The 18,780-nt window shown below is 32.9% G+C and overlaps 1 protein-coding gene across 3 annotated transcripts; it reads right to left on the bottom strand.

Annotated features, from left to right (window-relative positions):
• Positions 1 to 3,036: 3,036 nt before the first annotated feature.
• Positions 3,037 to 16,007, bottom strand: LOC137820158 (sporulation-specific protein). Of its 3 annotated transcripts, none has more exons than XM_068624024.2 (11): positions 14,871 to 16,007; positions 13,846 to 14,039; positions 11,356 to 11,556; positions 10,684 to 10,806; positions 10,408 to 10,449; positions 10,197 to 10,326; positions 5,099 to 9,862; positions 4,642 to 4,773; positions 4,325 to 4,429; positions 4,112 to 4,251; positions 3,037 to 3,656 (listed from the first exon to the last, which is right to left on the bottom strand). In XM_068624024.2, the coding sequence occupies exons 4-11, from the start codon at positions 10,710 to 10,712 to the stop codon at positions 3,416 to 3,418; spliced, it is 5,583 nt and encodes a 1,860-aa protein (XP_068480125.1). In that variant the 5' UTR covers positions 10,713 to 10,806; positions 11,356 to 11,556; positions 13,846 to 14,039; positions 14,871 to 16,007; the 3' UTR covers positions 3,037 to 3,415. The 3 variants fall into 3 exon arrangements, with proteins under 3 accessions (XP_068480125.1, XP_068480122.1, XP_068480123.1); XM_068624021.2 differs by having other exon boundaries at positions 10,408 to 10,445; positions 14,871 to 15,218; XM_068624022.2 differs by having other exon boundaries at positions 10,408 to 10,445; positions 14,862 to 15,092.
• Positions 16,008 to 18,780: the final 2,773 nt, after the last annotated feature.

Here is an 18,780-nt window from a genome sequence, read left to right as displayed (position 1 = left end):
AATTATCACTGATGAGGCTGCAAGGGGTTATCCAGGTCTTGCCGCTTGTGGAAGTATTTTCTGTGGGAGTATGGAGGAGTTTATTGGAGTTTTCTCTGCGTTTCTTGACGTTCAGACAGACTACTTTGGTTGCTGAATTTTATGGAGTTATATATGCTTTGGAGGAAGCTCAAAAGTTGGGTCTTACTAATGTCTAGCTGGAATGTGACTCTATCTTGGTTTGTGTTGCATTTACTGTTAGGACAAATGTTCCTTGGATGCTTCGTAATCGATGGAATACTTGTCTTAATTACTGTGGAAAAATCAGGTTTATGGTTATTCATATTTTTCGTGAAGGAAATGCGTGTGCCGATAAGTTGGCTAATTTATGATTTATTCATAGAGAATCCTTTCATAGGTATAATAGACTTCTATCTAGTATATTCTTAGAATTCTTTATTAATAGTCATAGTCTGCCTATGTATCGTTTTTGTTAACATATGAGTTTTGGTCTAGTCCCCCATATTTTTGTATTTTCTTTCTTTTTCTTTTTTTTAATAATATTTTTTTCATGTGATGGCAAATGATTGTTGTTACTTGAGGTTTCAGTCTAGTTAAGATGTCAAGTAGCATAGTGATACCTAACATAAAAACTTTTTATATAAAAAATATATGCAAATTATAATCTCGCGGTTGTAGTTTGTTGTTTGTTATCATTTAATCTATTTGTAGTTTGTTATCAATGAATCATTCATATATTTTTATGCATAATTAATTTTTATTTTTTTTTACTGTATTAATTACATTCGAATTTTATAATTTTATTTCTAAATCAAATTTAGAAATCACAACTTTTTAAAATTATTTAAATATGAAAGACTAATTGAATTTTATCCTTATTTCCAATTCAATACATGAATATATATAATTTCAATATTATAATACATGGTTCAAAAAAAAATTCCAATTACTCTAACATAATTATTCGCTATTCAAAATGGAATTTTTGAACATATTCTCTAAAAAAATTTATCTAATAGCATATTAATAATATTTAATATAACATAATTTTTATAATTTTTTTTAGTCATATCAATTCAATCTACTGCAAATTTTTATATTACTTTTTTTTAAATTCAAACAATTTCACTTTCTACTTTCTTTTTCATCCTCTCTTTTTCTTTTTATCTCCATCTCAATTTAAAACACAACATTAATTCTGAAAAGTAAGTTTTCCATATTTAATTTAATTTGTAAGAAATAACATTAATAGAAAATAAGGTTTAATTATTTAATGTTGTAACAAGTTAAAAATTGAAATGAAAATACAATCATTGCCTTTTGATTTCTAGAAAGAAATTATATAGATATTTTTAAGCATACTCTTTTATTAATCAAACAAAATTTAATTATTCTTATGAATTATATTTCTCGAAATAATTTAATATTTGTTTTAAATAAATGTTTAATAATTCTCCTTAATATCGTGTTCTCTTTTTGCAAGAAATTTCCCTTGTTGTAAGGTATTTATCTCATCCTCCTTCAATTCGCTCAATCGAAAGCTTTTGTAGGCTTAACACCAAGGGATGAAATAGACCCACTAAATTGCTATTCATTTGGAAAAAAATTATACTTTAGAATATTGGGAAGAAGTCAAATAAGAAGGATGAAAAAAGGTGAAATACACCGTAACAAGGATGACAAAGAAACTGTTAGTTCTTCATTTGACTCCTCCTACAGATTAGGTTACTCATAGATCAAAGGGAGGTATGGAAATTTCTCATGTTTATAATTTCTCTAAAAGGTAATGAAGTTTTTATTTAAAATTTACTTAATGGACTTTATACTTCACTTATAATGTCTAACTTAGTTGATTTTATAATATCTAATTCAATCTCAGAAAATTAATTTAATATAAAATTATTATTTATTTATATATTTATTGACAACAAGAATTAATAAATATGAGGTACTTAAGGGGTGACTCAACCCTTATACAAGAAAATATTTCATCTCCTCCTTCCTTGCAAGAGTAACCTACCAAATAGAACAACCTCAAAACTAATAAAAAACCAACTCTATGAACAAAACATCAAATAGTCAGCCTCATACAAACCACAGGATCCAAACACCAATTAGAAAAGGAGAACATCCTAAAGCGAGACTTAGAGTAAAGCCAAGACCAAACCTTGACTTAAAACCATAGCAAATACTTTTGACACATCGGCCTTTCCCCTATTAAAAATGACATTGTTCTTATGATTCCAAATTTCGCTCACGACTCCAATCCAAATTGCTCCCCAAAACTCAATTACCTGACTTGAAGCATTACACATTCTGAACTGAATAAAGTTTGAAACAGGATTAGAGTGAATCACAAACAACACACCAACAGAAACACCAGACTAGCCAAACAAATCTACATACGAAAAACAAATATAATTAACCAGCATTCTTAATTAATATGTTCATATAATATATTGTGAAATTTTTTTGGACATAGTGCAATTCACATTTGTTATTATAGAATTTCGCAAAATTGATCAAATCATACCAATATCACTCAACTTTACATAAACACAATTTTTATTATAAGGGTGGTCAAAATAAAATTGTGTCAAACAACTTCAATTATATTAATATTAGTTTACATTGAAATCGTGTTAGCATACACAACATTAATTAAACCAAAAAAATCAACTTAATCAAAGTCGTCAAGTCAAGTGCACACAACATTTACACTAAAGTCGTGGAAGGAAGGCACAACTTCTCTTTTAACCATCTTCAAAATAAAAGTCGTGTGCCTCTCACACAACTTACTTTTCCAAATGCGTAATAAGGGATATGAATTGCACCAAAAACCGTATATTGTGTACATGAGAGTCATATACTCCACCATATTTTGTGTACAGTATATATTTTTATTGTTCTAGATGTGATGTTGGAGAACTATTGCTTAAACTAGTTAAATAGCTTTTTAATTAACCAAACAATCAATATTTGGTTTAATCAATTTTTAATTACAAACACATCTAGTTCAGCTGGAAAAAAAATAAGTTTTCACAAAATTGTTTTAAATAGAAATAATCTTGTTCCTGTACAGAAAAACAATTGCAGCATTCAGGCTTTGGTAAAAGATGTTACAGGGATATATACTTCGATTCTTAAAGCAAATTATTTTATTTACACAAAGTATTATCTGCTGCTTAACTTCAGAAATGATGTAACACCAGACCAACCCTTCAAAAATATAACCTCTTGCTATGGCTGATGGGGCCACTTATATAGCATAATCTATCTATATATAATTAACAGAAGGGAAGATATGGTGAGGCCACGAATATCTTGAGCATGAATTATTATTAGCCGGTGCAAGGGGTAAAAAATGCTTCCTCACTGTGGCTACAAGCAATGGTCCCCGAACTGGGTTGATGAATTAACTTGAAGCCTTCTTAGATGCTCGAGTATTCTTTATACTCATCATGAGTTTTTGTCTCTCACCTTCAACCTCTGCAAATTGAAGACTTAATTGAGAGTAACGGTCATGCATCTCTTTCAGTTCTGTCTCCACAGCAGAATGTCTTGTCTTTAGTTCTAACATATCTTTAATTAGCTCATTGATATCCCTGAAGCTTCGGAATACTGCTTCCTCATCACCATGTTGTTTCAAGAAAGAACTGAAACATAGGAGAGAAATGTCTCAATGCTGATACCAAATAGAAAATCGTTTGATAAGTTTTAAGTTTAAGGACCAATTACAAACTTTTCCAGTGCTTCTACACAATAAATAGCTACCTCACAGACAAAAAAGAAAACAGCCCAAATGAAATAGCTTTAGGTAAAATGGTCAGATTATTTGTTTAAAAGTTGGATTTATGTCTGGCAACACCAGCTTCTGAAGAAAAATAAATAAATCATACAATAGATATATAATAATTGAACATGTGTAAACTCAAGCAGAAGTAAACAACCAAGACAATTTACTGTTACTGAGTTCAATAGTGTGGCAAAAGTTTTTACTAGTCATCACATTTTAATCAAGTGAAGCAAGAGATGGAATCTTAACGGGAAGTTCCTCCAACACTGCAAGTTTAATTACCAAATCTCATTACTGTTGCAAATGAGAGAGTACCTCTGAAATTGGATGTTTGATTTCTTGGTCCGCAATGCTTCAGCAAGCTCAATCTCTAAAGCAAGCACCCTTTCTAATGCATTACCGCTGACTGATAATTTATCGAATACAGGGAATATGTTTCCTAATTCTTGATTGGCCTGAGCAAGGTACAAAGTTAACATCTAGACAGAGGAATTCTTCAAAGCAGTTAATGCAACAAGAATCTTTTACCTCATGTAGCTGAATCAGTTCTCTTTGCAGACCTGGGAAACTTGGGTCATCATGACTATGACCATCTACTGAAGGGAGCATATTCTCATTTTTCATCTTTTCCAGCTGCAATCAGAAGACAGATCTTAGAGTTCCCACAGGACTAAAAATGTGACAAGTGGCAACCCAAAGACCAGGAATATACAAAAGCTATCTATATTCGTGCAAGATATTAGGCAAGGAAAGTACTACTTTTAGTCTAAAGAGTAATGGGAGCTGGAATAGATGAAAAAAGGACATGTAATGACCCTAACTTGTTTGTGCACTTTAAAAATTACCTCTTTACTCAAGTGGTCAATGCTAGATTTCAAACTTTCGGTTGATGCCGCATGCTTCATTACTTCTTGTTGCAAGTCCTTTTCACTTTCAAGAGTTTGTCCTCCATTCATAACACTAAATGCAACAGGATCCTAAAATTATACAAATATATTGTTAAGGCGTACCACTCATGGAAAGAAAGCAAATATTGGATTATTGCATTAAGTGAGAGTAAATAATCTTTTCTTCAAAATTAAAGACTTCGATTAAGCTCAAAAGTAAATATAGGAAACAAAGATGAGGGAAAGAAAAGAAAACAAAAAAAATAAAGGATATCAGTTCCAAAGTTTCCTTTCTATACTGTGCATAATCTTTTTATTCCATACATGTAAATTCATCCTATTAACAAGGTGATTTCTTCTTTTACGAATTGGTAACTAAAGAAGTTTAATAAAAATAAATAAATAAATCAGTTACCTCGGGTTGCATGTTGATGAGCAAACTTGCACTCTGTGTCTCATGATTATAAATTTGTTGAGGATTCAATGAAGAAGATAATGTACCATTGCCCTTGTCTAGAGAATTTGCATGAGATCTCGAAGTCTCCACCAATTCCTTTGCCAAGGTAAGTTCTACTTCAATTTTGGATTTCTCCAAATTGCATTTTACAAGAGAAGCTTCAAGCTCTTGCTTTTCTTGCTTACAACATTCAAGGCTTATTGCGGAACACTCTTTTTCAGCCTTTAGCAGGTCATAAGCATTTAACAGATTACGTTTATCAGAAAGTACAGCCTGTAACTCAGCCTCCAAATCCAAGATCTTCAATCCCAGCTCTTCGTTAATTTTTATTTGAGAAGCTTCAGACTTTTTTCTATTCTCCGTTTCATCAATTGCATCCTGTAGTTTCCACAGCATTTCCTCGCTGTGCTTTTTTGACAAAGACAACTGTTGTCTTAGTTCTTGCAACTTCGATTCATATTGTTCCTTGATAAATGCAATTCTCAAGGACTCCTGCATAGCAACTGGCGGTCCTTCATGTCCTCTTCTATCATGAGCATTAAGACACTCGGCCTCAGCTTTGTCTTTCAGTTCCTTCAGATGAATAGACAAATTCTTAAACTCCTCTGTCTTCAAAACCTGTTCAGCAAGCCTCTTGGTAAGCTCATTACATTGGTTCTGCAGCCTTATCAGTTCATCATCTGATTGTTTTAATGAAGTGAATGCAGTTTCCAGTTCATGCAATTTGTCCTGGAGAACTATGCACTTGAGTTCAGCTTCTTCCTTAGACAAAAAGAGTTCTTCAGCATCTCTACGACAACTTTCCAGCAATTGCTCCAGCCTTGCAACCTCAACGACATTCTCTCTTTCATGCACATACGTATAACTGACCTCTTCTGTCCTATTCTTGTGATCCTTAACCTCTGACATAATTGCACTGTTTTGATCAATTAGTTCTCTATTCTGAGCAGTCAAGACCTCTAACTCGGACTTCAGGAAGTCAAGACTAGTCAACAATCTTGTATTTTCTTCAATGCATGTCAATTCTCTGCAAAGACAGCGATTTAATTCAGATTCTACATCAAAATTCTTCTTGTGAAGCAGATCAAGTTGCCTGCAAGTGAAATGAAGCTTCTCAGCCAGCTCTTCCAAATGATCATTAAACTGAGCTCCAGTAAAAGTCATGACAATATCTGTAGCTACGCAAAATTCATTCATTTCAGATAACAGAGTTTCCAGAAAACTAATAGAAGAACATTCTTTTAAAGCATCTTTAAGATATTTCTCAGATTTCTGTAGAAGATCTGAGATTCTTGAATTTTCAAATTCTAAGTCGGACACCATTTGCTTGAGATGGACAAGTTCTTTTCTGTTCAGATCAGAATCCTGTAGCTGGCATTGCTTCTCATTCAATTCTGTGGTAAGATCTGAAACTGCTTTCTCCAAAATTTCTCTGACAGTTTTCTCAGCATGCAAATCATTATGCAGAGAATGCATGTTCTTCTCCAAAAAATTTAGCTCAGATGAGATTTTGGCAGATTCTTCTGTTTTATCCTGTAAAGATGACTCCAAATCTTTCTTTCCCTGCAGCTGAGTCTGCTTCTCATTTAATTCTGTGGTAAGATCTGAAAGTGTTTTCTCCAACTTTTGTCGGACAGTTTTCTCAGCATGCAACTCATTATGCAGAGAATGTAAGTCCACCTTCAAAATATCAAGCTCAGATGATATCATGGCTGATTCTTCTGTTTTCTCCTGTAAAGACAACTCCAAATCTCTCTTTCCCTGAAGCTGGCTTTGCTTCTCATTCAATTCAGTGGAAAAATTGGAAATTGTTTTCTCCAACTTTTCTCTGACAGTTTTCTGTGCATGCAACTCACTATGCAAAGAATTCAAGTTCTTTCTCAAAAAATCAAGCTCAGATGAAATCTTGGCAGATTCTTCAGTTTTTTCCTGTAAAGATGACTCCAAATCTTTCTTTTCCTCTTCAATTTTTGCTATGGTCAGTTTACACATTTCAAGTTCACTAGATGTAGTATCTAGCTTTATTATTTCCTGTGCAAGGTCCTGATTTCTGGAATTAAGTTGTTGCAGTTCAGCTTCCAAATGATCAAGACCAGACAAAAATTCTTTGTGATGCTGAGAGTATAATTCTTCAGCTTCAAAACCAGCACTAGTCCTGTCAATGATCACCTCAAAATCTAACTGAAGTTTCTGCAACAGAGCACCCGACACAGTTATCTTATGTAACATCTCTTGCAAATCATGCTCAAACTTCTGTTTCATGACTAGAGCATTTGATTCAGCGGAATTTAAAGATACTAAAGTTTTTTGTTTATCATGCACTAAAATCTCCTTCTCTTCAGTGAGTAGTAGGATTCTTTGAAATGCACTCTGTTGCAGCTCTTCTATTCGCAATAACAGACCCTCAAAGTCTTCACATTTTGAATCCAAATAAGCAGATCTACTACAAAGAGAAAGTTCACTGTGACTTTCTTCATACGAAGCCAGCAATTTCTGCAACTTATCAGACAAAAAGGTGACATTACTCTGTAGATTATTCTTCATCGAAACTTGCTCATCAATTTTAGTTCTCACAGACTTTAACTCTTCCTGCAAAATGGACATTTCATCATGAAGATGATTATTTTCTAGGCTCTCTTTTTTCAATAAACCCTTCAACTCTGAGTTTTCTGTACTGCATGCCACATACTTTCCCTCGTAACTTCTATACTCTGTCAGAAGAACTTCCATCTCATTAACTTTATCAATAAGAAGACTTTTTTCATGAGCAAGATTTTTTAAATTTGACTCTAAAATTTGGTTTTGGAGAGCAATATCATTGCTCTTTGCTGTGCAAATCTCCTTGTACTCATTTAGTGAAAGGATATCATTCATAGCATTCTGCAACCTCAAGACCAATAACTCATTGGATTCATGTGTAAGCGCCAGCTGTTGAGAGAGTTGAGAAATTTTCTCTTTCATGAGTTGAATGTCAATACTTGCTTCAAACAATGTTTCTTGCAGAGCCTTAGAAAACACATCAGAGTACATATTTGCAAAATGCATTTGGCTCATTTCTTCTTCAACTTGTACGTATAACCCCTCTTGCACCTGAAGTGATCTTTTCAAATCGTTAAGTAAAATGTCTTCACCCAAATGTTGTCTTTGTAAGGAAGAACTGTGATTTTGACACAGCAATCGATTGGAAGTATGACCTTCTGAAATTTTAGGATACACCACTTGTTCTGGGTTATCATCGGTGTTTGGAAGTGAAGAATCAGAAAGGGTCTGCTTTATGAGATTCTCATTTGTCTCATGCATAGAAAGAACTTGGCAAGAAAGCAGTTCAAGATCTTTTTGCAATTGACCAACAGCAATAGAATAATTCAATCTGGCCCTTTTAAGGGCTGCTTCAGCAGAAATAGCCCTTCTTTCAAACTCACTGTTCAGAGTTTCCAAAATGCGCTTGTCTTCAGAAAATTTCATCATCTGCTCATTCATATTCTGGTGCATTCTCTCCATCTCGGTCTTACCAGCAGAAATTGTGTACAGACAAGTAGAATGTTCATTCCTAAGGTTCTGCAACTCAGCCATCATCTGCCTTTGATTCTGCTCAAGTTCCTGAATAAGAGCTTCATAGTAGCATTCCATCTGATCCATTTTGCGTACAAGGCTTTCCCTTTCGGTTTTGGACTCGTCTATCTCTCTCAGAAGTTCAAAAATTTTCTCTTTCATGGCAAGGGTAGGATCAACAGAATCAAACTCGTGAGACACAAGGCCAGGTATGGAAAGATAATGAGCCATGCTTTCAGGTTGAAATAAACCTGCATCAGACCCAATATCTGTTAAAAATTGTTCACTTTTATGCAAATCCATTTTCTTGTTCTCCCTTTCATTGACAACTTTGGCCCCAGAAATTGGCTCTCCAGATTCTTGTTTGAGGTTCTGTAAAATTTCAACCAGTGCTTCTAACTCCAAGTTAAGGAACCGGAAATCTCTTTCAGGAAATCCCAGAGACACCTTCTGAATATCTCTTAACTTATCTTCCATAAGCAAAAGCCCCTTAACCCATTTGTGCTGCAAATTTTGAAATAATTTATCCTGATCTGTAGCAGTAGGATCTTTGTGAGGGAATGGTAAGCTCAATTTAGAATTTTTAAGCTGCTCAAACTCATCTCTAAACTTCGAACATTCAGATTTTAGTACTGCAACCTCCTTTGCTAACTCTTCTCCAGATGAAATTTCAGTTGCAAGTTGATCAGAAAACTTATGTGTTTCAACACCTATTTCATCAGCATGAGTTTGCAAAGAACTTACATTCAATTTTAGATCAAGAATAGATGACTCAACTGCTTCCAAATTTCCCAAAAGTCTACTACTGCTCCTATCTTCAGAAGCAGCAGCCAAACTATTGGCAGCTGAATAGTCTATGCTCCAACCATGAACCCGATCACTACCCTGTGCTGGAAACTGATTATCAGGTGCCTCCCCTTTGTCTGGCTGAGGACTTTGACTGAGGGATAGTCCACCTAAATCACCAGAGACTGTGCTTTTAAGACTGTCCACTTCATGTGTACTAGAGATATCATGCTTCTCAGTATATATGCTTTCAGAAGTACTAGAAGAACCATCAAAGCCAACAGCTGAATCAGCATACTCTTCATTTACCCCAGACTCTCCTTCAAGTGAAGAAATATGGGGGACATCTTTAGATTCTCTTTTCAATTTCACTCTTGAATTAACCTAATTTCATGAAATAAAGAAGGGGGATGTGTCAAGCAAATGAAAAAAAATGCTTAATTTTAGGAAGGGAATCAAGCCTACAAACATGTTTCTCCCCATATTGATACTAGATGATACATCTTTAAAAAATGGTCAGGTTTCCTCACTATTAACACATAATTGCTTAAATATTTTTCATTAAGATTAAAAAAGAACTATGTACATGTAAGTGTTTATTTTGTCAGGAATTTTTATTTTTATTTTTAAAGAATGTCCCAGGCCTTGACCCTTCCAACCAAGTAGAAGAGAGAAGGTATATACGAGTAATGCCAGTATAGGAGAGAAGGTAGGGAACCTTATTTATATGATTATTCATATTCTGGTCGGGAGATGACTCTTTGCTATCAGCAGATTCCTCATGAGTACCTTGGTCAGAGGTTGTCTGTAGGCCCCTCTCTCTGAGTTCCCTCTGCTGCTCAAATTCTCTGAAAGTAATAATAACACCAAATAAATTTATTGTTTTTAGAAGAAGCACGTCCTTAAATGTCATAACTCACTCATGTTACCTGAAGCCAGTTTTGGAAGTGAGAAGCTGCACTGTGACCTGGCTTCAAACAAGAAGAGAAATAAAACATTAAATGTGAAAGCAATGATGTCTCTAGCAACTGAAGAACTTGAAAACAAAAAATATGAAGAGTAGTATTATGTCATTGATAGGTATATAGAATGCACACAGCCATACACCAAGATTGTACTGCCAAAAAACCATGTAAGTGCATAACCAATGAATTAATCAACAAGAGACAGTTACATAAGTGAAATTTGAAGACAGGGATCCTTACATGTAGCGTGACTCCAGGTTCAGTTCCATTAAGAGGCAAAGCAACAGCTGTTGGCTTCAAGGCATCAACAAAATCAGCTAGATTAATGTTGGCCTCGCCAAGAATGCTAGATCGCGATGAACCCTAAAGTGGTTAGACCCAAAAAAAAGTTAGTAAGTTCAAACTTTTCTAACAAGATGAATGAGCACAAGCATCTATCTCATTAGAAAACACTAGAAAATATTTTGGTATTTCTAATGGTGCGAAAAAACAATGGAGAAAATAGCTTACCATAAAAATAGTGAAACTCAAATTTTACAAATGCCATGATGTTGTTTTGTTTTTAAAATGAGTCATAGTGATAATTAGATTTTATTGACAACATTATCATGCACTCGAAATCAGAATCAAATTATTTTGAATAAGAAAGTTAATACATTAAAAAGAATGATTCAAAAGTATCTATTCTATCACACTATTAGAGATCGCAATCGAAATCTCATCAAATCATCAATCAGAAAAACAAACAAAAATATGCTCATAAAATATGCACCAATAATGTGAGTGATATAATGGAGGTTAATATGATTAATTTTGCTTCATTGGGTGCCTACCATTCACACATGACACTTCTGTAAGTGCTATGATGGCATAATAAATTGCATTCAATTAAAAGTCATGAAAGAAAATTACCATCCCCACAACAAATTTATAAAACTTCTCTTCATATTGTCTACTTTTAATGTCTTGGAGGAGTCTTGTAGTTTCGTAGATTGGATCTGCCCACTTGCAGGTTCCATTTCTCACATTTGCTTTGGTGGTCTTTGATGTAGCCTTCCCAGAGTCGGCAGGGATGAAAGAGATAAATAGCTTATCCCATCCAGATTGTGGGATCTAGACCAAACAGAAACATAACTTGTCCTTAGTAATTGCAAAAAAAACAGATCTAAAGCAATGGAATCAACATCAATAACAATAATTCTGTCTCAAGAAAAGCTGTTTCAATACAGACTCTTCCAAATATAAATTTCAACTAACCATGTAAACTTCCTAGATATATATTCTCTTCAAAATGTTATCACCCAACATTGCTGAATATATTAAGAGCCATGTAACTTTACTAGTTAAAGAATTTGAAGTAGCTTCTTTCGTATTACATTGCCAAAATGGAATTTGAAAATGCCAAATAGTCCGGATAGATAGAAATAATTTGAAACAACCAATATAAATAAGTTCAAGAAAGCTGATTTGATATAGAAATTGACACTTGCAATAAGGGACCTCAAATCCTTTCTAGAGTTCAATTAACTTTTCAGTAAGATTAAGAAGTTAAACCTAATCAGCACAGAGGTCAGATAAACATGATCAAGAATGCTGAGCAAAAAAAAACATGATCAAGAATTATAATTCTTCTTCAACAAAGGCATAAACCTACAAGTATCTGTTTCTTCACAAAAAGATAGAAGATCATTTTAGTTTTAATTATGTCTGTGAACAATCCTTAACCCAATATAAGTTTAGAACCAGTATCAAACATTGACAGTTGAGCCATCACATAACATATATATGATAATGAGGACCATTTATTTTGGTTAATACTTGATATATGACACTTGAAAACTTCCATTTAGGTTTAGGGCTGGGGCCAGTGAAAATAAATCACTGTATACATTAAAAGGCTACGTATTCATCTATCTCTCTTTTTTTTCCTTGAAAATATTTAAGTGTGTGAAACTCTATATTATTACTTCTTAACCAATAAGACATCAGCAGCCATTTTTTTGTTATTGGAATAAGAGTTTGGGCCTAACTAACCCCAAAGATTAGTTTGAGAGGTAAGGATTACTTCCACTAGTATACTCTATTTTAACAATATCACTAATTGATATGATGAATTGGTGTGTTTGAATGACACCACGAAGTTTTATTCATAGCTTATTATAATAAAAACAGATTGTGTTCCTCTAAATCAGATATGACTTGCCAATAAACTGCTACTCAATAAATACAAAATATTTGAATTTGATTTTCAAAATGCATCAACCAATCACTAATCTCATAAAACAAATTCAAATTACAGATGGATTCTCAGTTACTAAAGCTGCACAATTATTTCTAAGACAAAAATGTTTCTCTAAATAATAGATGAGAAGTAGATCGTGGTGGATTGTGTATATAGCTGCATCAGATAATAAACAAACGTTAATAATAGTTATAGCTATGTGAAAAATAGCATATTCTTTCATTCTTTGACCTTGATATAGCATTATTTTACTTGTGGGAATCTTGAGAAGCTGGTAAATAAATTTTAGCAACCAAGGTAGAGCTACATGATTCAAATAATTAGTATCTGCTCTGCAACACGCTTTTTATAAAACAACCAATTGCCAATGAATTTGGTGCTCTGATCATGTTCCAAATTGCCACACATGGAGATTCTATCAGAAGATAAAAAAAATTCATTTTTGGTTTTACAATACAACCAAAGGCAAAAACATCATGTGACTGAAGGATAAGAAATAGTTTGGTTACACAGTTCCCAGTCCTCCATTGAAGTATGGACCAAAGACGAAGGGTTAGACTGGGATAGAAATAGGATGACACTGACTGTTTCAAGGTTGCCAATACTAGCTACTAGATATATATGATTGTCATAAACTAATTACCATTATGGAGAGAATAAAAATTAAAATAAGATAATGTACCAAAGAAAAAGAAGCTTATCAATTGGTTGGAACGTTGGACTGATAAAGCAATATCATATTGGTATGTTTAACTTAAAACTGATTGAGATGATAGAATCACAAGACATATGAACAATTATAAACACTCACTCAAACACTTGAATGCAAGACAGAAATTAGTATGACTAATGAGATTGTCAACCATCATATTGACAGACATCAGAGCATAAGATAATGCAAACTAATTCAACTGAACTTTGAACAAATTCTGAGAACTGTAGGTTTCATTGGCAACTCAGACCAAATGTTCTGTGGACTCAGATCATCTTTCAGAGACAAATTGGAGTTCTCCATTCTTTTATGAGTGGGAAGGAAAAATTGAAGTTCTCTAAGTTTCAGTGATTATTCTCCCTTAACGACCTAAAACAAGCTTTCTGGTGAAATTTGAAATTACCAAACCAAAGAATGAAAAAATAAGTTATATAGATGGGATACTTACATGTGTAGCATGAAATTGGAGCCGGAAAACCACCTTTACTTTCGTTTTCTCAATCTTCCACCTAGTGACCCTCGACATTGTTCGGAAAATTAATCACACCTTATATGCATTACTGCATAAGTCGAAGGTCCCGTTTTCATTCCCAGCTCCCACACAGTGTTAATTGTTTGTTAAGATGGCCACCAACGCAATACCTGAATGCAAAAATAACGGAAGGAATCCACATTCAAAAGTATCCTTTTCTTTGGCACAAACTTAAGCAATCATACTGCTATGATTCATGCTCCATTGACCAAAACTTTAAAAGCAGCTCAGTCATTAAGAATAAAATAAAAAAATCAAAACCTCAAGCAATTTAGGACCCACTGATCCAGAATTAAGGCACTACTACATAGATATTAATTATAATATCATAGATGAGATAAACAATTTGTTCGAGAGAGCAAACATGCAGAGCTAAAAGGGCGAAGCCAGCATACATTTTGGAACCAGAGAGATGGGAGAGAAATCCAAATTGATAATGCATCAATCTATTCTAAAGCACTTCACAGTAGCAGCGAACCACTAAAATTTTGGGTTGAAAGAGATCCAGCAACATAATTATGAAGGCTATCTTCGTATTCGCGTAATTAGTAATTATTAAACCAAAATCAAAAAGCTCTGAAGTAAGAGGCACAAAGGACCTAGAACTGAGAAATGACTCATAATTTCCAACTTCAAGTTAGTCAAAAATGACCCAAAACCATGGAACAAAAACGCCAGATCTCCAAATTAAAACATCAGACAACGCTTTGTTTCCTAAAAAAATTTTCAGAAAAAAAGTTGTGAGTCAAGCACATTTTTCAATCAGACAAGACTCCCTCCATCTGAACTGAAACACTACTTTCACCAAATGGAACCACGAAATCCAACATTCTCCCCCATTCTGAGAACATTAGAAAGAAAAAAAAAAAAAAAAAAAAGAGGGTGGGAGCGGAACCCGATTGGAAAGTAAATTAAAAAGAGAAACTTTTTACCATGCATACCTTGGTGAGAGACGAAAGGTGGAAAATTTAACCGGGAAAAACCACGGATCGAGCAGAAAGAATTCGAATTTAAGCGGAGGTTGAAGTTGAAGATGGGAAAAGGAGAAGGACCCAGAGAGATGCTGATTTTAGACAATGGCACTACTAAATACTGAACCCCAAAAAGACTCAGAACCCAAGGACTGACAAAAGCATAGAGTAAAAGAGCATCCTAAAAAACCCAATGCTAACACAAAGCTGGTAAAATAATGTAGCTAAAAATAGCACTATTTTTTGTACTTTCCTTCTTATAGATATTTTTCGAACTTGCATAATTCTAACCAAAACATTACCAACGAGAATTACCACAGGGACAAAACAATCACCTCAATGTGTCACTTAAAGGCTGACACCTAAGATTTGTCAAAGTTACTAGGAGCAACTTACTAATTACTATTATTTTAATAAATTAAATAGTGTTGTTGTTTGTGGGGGGCTACAAAGCATCTTGGGCATATTGGGTAGGTACCCTTGCCTTGCCTTGCCCCAGATCTATGGCTGCTTAAGAAACAAAAATGATTGAGACTTTCGAGACAAGCATCAAGATTGAACCAAGACCCACATGAGAGATCTGAGGTGTAGTGTTGTGTGGTTTTTGGTTTGTTAAGATTTCAAAGGAACGACATAAGGGGCTAGCGTGGCGTGGATTAGCAGAAAATGTAAGAAGCAAGAGACATTATTAAGTAAGGTAAAATGGCGCTGTGAAGGATTTAGATGTCCTATCAACTTCACAAACCCTCTAAAACTATGCCTCTAATCGCTGATTATCGCTATCTAATTATCTAATTAAACATATAACTACGAGTTAGGTAAGGTTGTAATTTGAATATTAGATGACATTCTTAAAGTTATCTTGCTAGTGATTTTTTCTGAGTTGCCCCCTGCCTCAGTGGTTCTGACTAAATTGGAACATGATGAAGACAAAGTCCCTCCTTGATTTGTGCCTGGTTTTGGGGCTAGGAGCTTGTTGCTATCTTGGTGCTGTTCTTGGACTCTACAAAATGCTTACTAATCAAGAAAAATCAGCAATTTTAAGATTTTCTTTCTTTCTTTCTTTCCTTTTGTCAAAATAAATATTCATCTTCCAAAAGCTACTCTACACTTTCTTTGTTTCCATACTTTAAAGTAAATTTATTAGCAACCTCAAACCTTAAGCCGCCATCAACTGTTCAACCATATCTAGACTTTAAGTGTTACGGAAGCTATTTGGTTTTTTAAATAATTACATTTTCACTGCAATTATTATTAAAATGAGTTAATAATGTGCGTTATTATTCAATTTACAAACTAACTTTACGATAAATTATATTGATAATTTTTTTAATCAGTTCAGAATGTAATTTTTTTACATTAAGTGGAAATTAAAATGTCTGGTTTTCTTTACGTGTATTAGGATATAACAATTGATATAATTACTAGTGTTTAATTTTTTCGATTGGATTCAACGTAAAATGCCTTTTGCATTATTAATTTTTTAAAACGTTCTTAATTAAAAGTTAATTTTCTTAGTAACGTTATATAAAATAATTTTTTTGTTTACATAAATTTAACTTTGTAATAGCACTTTTGAAAACTTTATATTACTAACGAGGGAGATTAAAAGGAACTAAAAATCAGTACAACTATTTTTAAAAATAAAGACGTATGTCTCATTCATGTTAACAAAAATCTAGATCAAATTTAATGTACTTGTTAAAATAATTAATTTCTTTAATCATTATAAATTAAAATTAATTATTTTCATATGAACATTAAATTTGACTTCTTCCCAATCTTATAAAAAGACTGAAAAATAATTGAATATGTTTATGACCTTTTTGGCATTCATCGCCGAATTAAGTGCAGTTAGATTTCTTTTTCCTTATCACATTAGTCAAGATTTGTAATGATTAGATGAATCAGATGTAAAATGTATGTTTTAAATTTGACTTATTTAGTAGATAAAACATGAGTCATGATGTTATTTTCATCTGATAGTTTCAAGTTGCTAAATGCTTGAATATCAAGATTTAGATTCCATAGTTCTCCACAGATTTAGATTGCTTTGTTGTGAACAGTTCATATTTATAAATCTCAGTAAATCAAAATCCAGAACAGGTATTTAAGATCTTATTCATCCAATCTTCATTCAACTGTCACAAAATACTATAGTTTCTGATGTCAACTTCCCTACAAGGTACTTGGAAAGTCTGAAACTACAATTCCAAAGTGCAGGTATGAAGTCAATTCAGAATCAGAAATTACGAGACACAAAATAAAGTAGTGACTAATAGAATTGATTCATAAGATACGTGAACAAAAGAACAGATAAAACAAAAAATTCTCTGGAAGAGTACATTGTTGGAGACATGCAGACAAAAGGGTAGAGCCAAGGATATATATAAGGAGGTAGCTCCAACAGCTTATGCTACATGATGGATCATGTGTACTCTATGTAGTGATCACTTTACCATATAATAATAATTGAAAGACAGAATGGGAATTGTGGGGGTCCTTTTTTGTGGTCTCCATGCACATGCCTGTGTTTTGAATTTGGATGGATTTCAATTTCATGTCTCATGTCTGTCACATGCATCATGCACATGATCATCACTTCAGGAATGGTAAAGTTGTGGTACCCTCTTTCCTTGCTGTTTATTAAATATGCAGATTCTGAGTTTTGGAGGTTTGATTTGATCTTAATGGTGAAATATAGTGTAAAGGTATGAAGATCACCGAAAATAAGCATCAAAATAAGTGCTTTGCTTAATGATGTTATTAAATGTTTGATAATGATATTATCTTATATGGGTCCTGCCATTCACAGGCCACACATTAGCTTCTTCACAAGTCAATTTCGTTTCACGAGACCTCACACTTTACAATTCAACATAGTAAATAGAGTATGGCTCTTTTATATACACTCATTAAAACGTTTCAGATCATTTTTGCTATTACAATAGCCAAAAATGTATTTCTTCTAATTTTTTTATATTAATTTTCATTATTTTTAGTGTGTATACAAAACTCGAAGTATTATACTTTCTAATAAGTACTGATACAATACCAATAAGTATTGATACAAACCAACGGGCACAGAAGTTTATATGATATGTATTAAATTATCTTTTGTCACATGTCTTATTATAAGAACAGTTTCAACTGAATGTTTTCAGTTTTTAAAACATTGATATAATATTAGCTAATAGGAAAAAGGGGAAAATATACATTTTTAAACACCTTTTTTTTTTACAACACAATAAGCGACATTCAAAAAAAAAAATAATGACAATCAACATAAACATACACTACTACAAGAAAATCATGAAATAGAAACTAATTTTTAGAGACCAAAATAATTAGTTACAATAAGAACTAAAATAGAGACCATTTTAGAAACTAAAAAAAAATGGTTTCTAAATTAGTTTCTATTATTTTTTATTATTGTTAAATAGTTTCTAAAATGGTATCTAATTAGTAACTAAAGTTTTAACTACCAATTATTTAGTTTCTAAATTTGGTAGCAAAAACTTTGGTTGCTAATTAGATACCAATTTAGAAACTATTTAACCATAATAGAAAATAATAGAAACCAAATTTCTTTTTAGTTTCTAAAATGGTCTCTAATTTAGTTACTATTGCAACTAATTATTTTGGTTTCTATAAATTGATTTCTATTTCATGATTTTCTTGTAATTATATAGTACAATTGGAGTTAAAATTATAATACAAATAGCAAGGCATATATACAATTTGAAAATTTAAGAAGGAGATCTTCATTCTAAGGTTCCTTATAACTGTTTTACTTGTTTAACATGTAAACAACATAAAACTAAATAAAAAAGTTTCCTTTGTAAAAAAAACTATATTACTCTTATTATATGATATCATA

This window comes from Phaseolus vulgaris, chromosome 9 (assembly GCF_051622355.1).
Source record: "Phaseolus vulgaris cultivar YP4 chromosome 9, ASM5162235v1, whole genome shotgun sequence".
Lineage (NCBI taxonomy): Eukaryota > Viridiplantae > Streptophyta > Magnoliopsida > Fabales > Fabaceae > Phaseolus > Phaseolus vulgaris.
This window is presented reverse-complemented; position numbering and strand designations above follow the sequence as displayed.